Below are 6349 nucleotides of genomic sequence, written 5' to 3' on the forward strand. Positions count from 1 at the left end.
TCAGAGAGAGCCACGTCATCATGAAGATTTGGTTAATGCATTTTTCTTTGTGATGGAGAAACTTGAGGTGAAAGCCCTTGTTAATGAGTTTTTTTCCAGTGAGGGAGAAGTTCAAGGTGCAATCCCTTGTTAATGAGTTCTTCTCTGTGAGGGAGAAGTTCGAGGTGCAATCCCTTGTTAATGCATTCTTCTCTGGGAGAAGTTCGAGATGAAAGTCCTCATTCCACCCTCTGCGAGTAGGCATGGTGGAGATGCATTTTTCTCTGGGAGAAGTTCGAGGTTAAAGCCCTCGTTCCACCCTCTGCGAGTAGGTATGGTGGATCCACCCTCTGCGAGTAGGCATGGAGGTAATGCACTCTTCTTTGGGTGAAGTTTGAGGTGAAAGTCCTCTTCCACCCTCTGCGAGTAGGCATGGTGGATCCACCCTCTGTGAGTAGGTATGGTCGATATCATGGAATAAATTCCATGATGCGTGTGTTCACCCTCTAGGAGTAGCTATGGTGAACGTCATGTTGAGATGACAATAAGCACTTATGTTTTCATTCATGGGAGTAGCCATGATGGACCCACCCTCTGGGAGTAGCCATGGTGGTAGTCACCATGTGACTTGGTTATTTAGAATGAAACCTCCCTAGCTAAGAGGGAGTGTTGATGTGTAGCTAGGTCGGATCCCTTCTAGGGCTGACCTAGTACATAAAATGCTAAGTGGCCTGTTGGCCTTAACATTTTGGCATCCTATTTTATCGTGTAAATGTGTAAACCCTATTTGGGCAATGGGTGTAACTTGTATTACATGTAACTTGTGAATTAAATTGTAACTTGGTGCCAAAACTATACAAGGCCGATCAAGGGTAATTACATGGATCATTCCCTATATATGTAAGATCAATTGAAGATCACATATTTATCAAGCAATCTATCTGTCATTCATTTGTGCGAATCATCTCTGCATCAGCGAATAACTAAAGGGCAGCAGTTTGAGGTTCGGTTACCATCATAGAGCAGCGAATTGAAGTCCCAATCAGCGAACCTGTCTTAGGTCTAGCGAAATCCTATTTTATGCTGAGCAATCAACTTCCAGGTAAAGCGAACTTGCTGGGCGAACTCTTCCTAGGCTGGGCGAACTATCATTCTAGGCTGCCGAACCTGCTATGCACTACTGAATTCTTGTTCATGCTGAGCGACCTCTCTCCAAGACAAGCGAACTCCAATATATGATCAACAATCTGCATTCTGGGTGGTGACATCAAGTCTGATCAGATCTATATATCAGATAAGTTATTGTGTGCCCTAAGAAGGGTTAAGATTGTAATCTGCTACTGTGTTTATCCTAATCTGATCTGAGACATTCTTGCTGGGTTTTTCACCTCCAAAAGGGAGGTTTTCCCAGGGTATCACTGTGTTATGTGTGTTGCATTTGTTATTTTCTGTTTACTGTTATCAGTCTGATCCTAAAATTAACATCTTAAACTCTTGCACTCCATATAACATCTATAGGGCACTTTTTACAAGGTTGTACATTAGGGGTATTTAATGACAAATGCCATTTGAAGTGGTACATGCTTCCATTCAATACAAGCCTGCAAAAATTGTATTTCACTTTGCACTGTCAACTGTTGTGCCATATGTCCATGTAAAGTTTCTCAGATGGCACAATTGTTAATGTGTGTAACTTCATGAGACATCATTTCATACAATGTCTGTGAGATTAGTATTGCTGGTTGTTCGTGATAATTCTGTTTTTTTTAGCCATCACCGCATATGTATATGGTGCTCACATCTCTTCGTGGAAGTATTGTGCGTTGGCTGCCGTTACATCTGATCTGGATTCCATGGAAGTATTGTGCGTTGACTGCCGTTACATCTGATCTGGATTCCATGGAAGTATTGTGCGTTGACTGCCGTTACCGTCTGATCTGGATTCCATCCGTTGTCCTCTTCTCTTGATGTCGGTCATGTAACTGCCGTCTTTCCCTTGAGCGTGGTCTTTCATCTTCTCTCCATGGAGAGTTATAATTCGTCGATTCATTTTATATATCCATGTTGCGACTGTGATCGAGTTCAGGTATTCTATCTATGTTATGTATTCTGGTGATTAAGTTCGAAGGAGGTATTCAGTAGTGACTAAGTTCGAAGCAGGTATTCTTCAGTAGCTTCTGTGTATTGCTCGATCCTTTCTATACAACCTTTGTATGAATGATCCATGTGCAAGATATATATATATATATATATATATATATGTTGTAAAGGAGGATATATGTGGTATGCATTGTAGAAGTCATTTTTGACTTATTCGGTTGATTGTTAAATCGATAACAATCATTTCTTTCTAAGTGTATCAGCTTTGTATCAGACTTGTTTTGATAATAAAGATATTTTTAGTGTGGCTGGGTTTTTCACCCTCAGGTGGAGTGGTTTTCCCAGGATAAGTTTTGTGTCTTTGTGTTCTTGTAAGAATTCTTGTTTTGATTTCTGAGTTTTTATCTTTCTGGTTCTAAATTTAACAACAATGACCAAATCTACACTAAAAGAAAACTGATTTAGGTGTCCACATGTTTGAAGGTTTTTAACTTTTTCCTTACAACCATTAGAGAAAACCCTATTGCTCTAACCTAATTGCTCCCACTTTTCAATATACTTGTATCTTTGATGCCAAATTGTCAAATATACCACACATCCCTATGTGCAAGAAGGCATGTGGAAGAATTGGAAGAAGATATAGTGAAAAATGATGGGGTTTGATGCTTTTCTGGCTTCTGACTGTCAATATGTGACTTGGATGAGTTTTTCCCAAACTTGTGAGTTTTGGCAAGTTATTTGCAGAGGGTTTTTGCCACGTCAGATTGCACATTTCTTTGTTGCCTTTATAGAATTTTTTGGAACAGTTCAATTCCATTTTCTTGAAGTCCAATATGCAGGAAACATATTCTTTACCCTTGCTTAATGTGCTGCTGTTTTGATGTTTTCTTTGAAATTGGGTAAATTCATGAGATGACACAACTTTAGCCGTCTCTGGTTATTAATGATCCTTTTTAAGTTATCAGCCTTGTGCTATTAGCAAGATATAAGGACCACCATACATGATAGAGCACTAGCAGTTCCAAGGTGGATTTCCAATTATGCCATTCAATCTTTCCATGGTTCTGTGGTGAAGTTGCTTTCCTGGACTCAAATCAAAATTTTCGACCAATTATAAAATTGTACTATTCTCCTTGATGTGATTGAAAACTATAATTGAGGTTCTACCCGACAATTGTATCGTACAATCTACTTACTCCACCAAAATAAAGCTTCTCAATATGTGGCTCCTAAAAAAAGAGGAAAAGAAAAGGGAAATGTTTGACAACTAGAACTAGCTTCAAATGGATCAATTAAATGGATTGTTTGAAACTTTGAAGATACAAATATTGAGTAGTTGATTTTCTTATGGTTATAGTCTTGCACCCTTTAGGTGTGAATTAAATCCATAGCTTAGCTTGAAAGTAATAGGTTTAATGCCTAGGATTATAAAGAAACAAGCACTTTTCAATTAAATTACCAAGCGTACTGTAAGGTTGACAAGATATTTGCCACGTCTAGTCTTTATTATAATTGCAGCCATAATCTTAGAATATGAAATATTCATGTTATACACTTTTTTTTTCTTTTATATTTTAAATTTTGGTTTTCTTATCCTATAATTTAAATAATCTAATGTTTTCATGACATGTTTGTTGGAAATAGTATGTATGTTCTAATTTGCAACTTTCACAAACACTGTTTTGCACAAGAGAACGTATGTTTTTTAAACAATTTATTTTCATGTAATTTTTCCTTGGGTTCGGAAGTTGTTTTCAAATGATGCAAGTCCTTAAAACCTATTGATTGTGAAGAAGATATAATTGGATCAATTTATTTTTCTATTTGCAAGTTAGATTATTTAAAGTTTTATCATATTTTTGCAGGGTTACTGATGCAGAGGAAAATCTAGGTGAAAGTGAAGTACGAGAGGCACACCTTGCAAAATCTTTGTATTACATACGCGTTGGTGACAAGGTGTGTAATAACTTTCCTCTTTAGCTGTATGATGATGGCTATTTCCCTGACCATTTTGTCTTGCCCATGTTTGCTGTTCTAGTAGGGCATATCTGAAGTATTTTGGGTTCTGCTCTGCAGGAAAAGGCTTTGGAACAAATGAAAGTCACTGAAGGCAAGACTGTTGCTGTTGGCCAGAAGATGGACTTGGTTTTCCACACCCTTCAGCTAGGGTTCTTCTTCATGGACTTTGATCTAATTTCCAAAGGAATTGACAAAGCAAAGAAGTATGCCATCTTTTTAATTGTTGTTTCTTTTCAGATATTTTCATAAACCTTCTAGGTTAGTTTTGCAGTAGTTAACTTTGGTAGTCTAAATGCAGTTTGTTTGAGGAAGGAGGTGATTGGGAAAGGAAGAATCGATTGAAGGTGTATGAGGGCCTTTACTGTATGTCTACACGAAATTTCAAGAAAGCAGCAGAACTATTTTTAGATTCTATCTCAACATTCACAACATATGAGCTTTTCCCATATGATGTCTTCATATTCTACACTGTGCTGACCAGTATCATCTCATTGGACAGAGTCTCACTCAAGCAAAAGGTATTTACTAATTTTATTTCACTCAGGCATATTCTTTTACTTTGTGTCAGAAATGATATATTTACAAATGCCATTGGAGTGACATTACAGGTTGTGGACGCACCTGAGATTTTGACTGTGATTAGCAAGATACCACATCTTTCTGATTTTCTTAACTCTCTATATCTCTGTCAGTACAAGTCATTTTTTATTGCTTTTGGTGAGTAATTATCTTCCATTTTATTCTCTCTTGAGATTAAGCCCAAGAAAAGCATTTCATTTTTTTAATTAATTAGATGAAATACACAACAGAAGTGTAATTTGTCATTTTGTAATTACATTATTACTTTGGAATTAGCATATACATCTAACCAATTTTACTGGATTCTCTCAGCCGGCTTGACAGATCAAATAAAACTCGATCGCTACTTGCATCCACATTTTCGGTACTACATGAGAGAGGTCCGCACTGTTGTATATTCACAGTTTCTAGAATCCTACAAAAGTGTAACTATGGAGGCCATGGCAAAAGCTTTTGGAGTCAGTGTTGATTTTATTGACACGTAAGAATTCTGAGTTATGCGTGAGCTCATTGTTTTTAAATTTCATTTGATGTTGAATTGATGCTACTTGGGAATTTGTTGATGGTCATAGTTGAAGCAGTGCTCAGATGCCGTCATCAATTTAATTTTTTTTTTTCTCTGTTTTGCAGGGAACTCTCTCGTTTCATAGCAGCAGGTAAGCTTCATTGCAAAATTGATAAAGTTGCTGGTGTTTTAGAAACCAACAGACCAGATGCCAAGAATGCTCTTTACCAGGCAACAATCAAGCAAGGAGATTTCCTTTTGAATCGTATTCAAAAACTCTCCAGAGTAATTGACCTTTAAGCTGTGGAATGAGTTTGCTTTGAGTAGCTGCTCAAGGGCGATTTTGAAGCCTGATAGGACTTGATGAATATTGATCATGTTCTAAACTGAGTAGCCGGATATGCCTCTGCCCCTCCCCTTGCGCATGTATCTCTGTATCCGATATGGCACAGATACACGTCGGATACCATACCCCCGTGTGCCCAAAAAACCTTGATTTTCCAACCTTGCTGGATATTGCGTGATTTGATTTTTAAAAAAATGACCTATATCTTCGTAAACTTAATTATAAAAACTTCAATCATGCAATTTTCAATTTTTTTTTGGTATAAACAAAACCTACACCAAATGAGGAAGACAAATGAAATGTTTTTCTATTTCAGCCACCCATTTTTTGGGTTATCTTCCAATGCAACTCTACTATATTTTGCCTATTGTAAATCGTTAAATCAACTTATAATTACTTATGTAGCAATTATGTGTCTATATTGCTCTAATAATTTAAAAAATTGTGTTAAATATTGTATGTGTTTTTAAAAAAAATTGGCGGTATCCATTCCGTATCTGCATCGGTATCCGTGTCCTGTCCATGCAATTTTGATTCTAGATGATTAAATGACAACTTATCTTTTGTCATTTTAGATTCATGTCTAGTCATTCTTGGTTTTATTCTTTCACGGTTTGCAACCAGATTGGCTGGTTTTACTAAAATTTCAGTTCAGAAAAAGGTAAAAACATTGTATTTACCTGGCAAAGTTCCTTCTTGAATTTTAAACAAATCCAACTTGTTCGTGCCTTCCAGTTTTCTGTTGTCTTCTACGCGATTCAAGCCTTCGGCTGGCAACAAATTGATTAATTTTCTTAAATCATTTGATTATAGGTATTTAA

At 36.9% G+C, this 6349-nt stretch overlaps 1 protein-coding gene across 3 annotated transcripts in view; it reads left to right on the forward strand.

The window, feature by feature from the left end:
* The window catches only part of LOC131033869 (26S proteasome non-ATPase regulatory subunit 6), a 28363-nt gene extending 22416 nt beyond the window's left edge, over positions 1–5947 (forward strand). For all 3 annotated transcript variants that reach the window (XM_057965163.2, XM_057965164.2, XM_057965162.2), the window contains 6 exons: positions 3945–4035; positions 4156–4301; positions 4397–4616; positions 4707–4815; positions 4990–5158; positions 5308–5947. In XM_057965163.2, the coding sequence (XP_057821146.2) occupies positions 3945–4035; positions 4156–4301; positions 4397–4616; positions 4707–4815; positions 4990–5158; positions 5308–5482 (910 nt within the window). In that variant the 3' untranslated portion in view covers positions 5483–5947. The remainder of the gene's footprint in view (positions 1–3944; positions 4036–4155; positions 4302–4396; positions 4617–4706; positions 4816–4989; positions 5159–5307) is intronic.
* The last annotated feature ends 402 nt before the right edge of the window (positions 5948–6349 follow it).

Source organism: Cryptomeria japonica, chromosome 2 (genome assembly GCF_030272615.1).
Source record: "Cryptomeria japonica chromosome 2, Sugi_1.0, whole genome shotgun sequence".
NCBI lineage: Eukaryota > Viridiplantae > Streptophyta > Pinopsida > Cupressales > Cupressaceae > Cryptomeria > Cryptomeria japonica.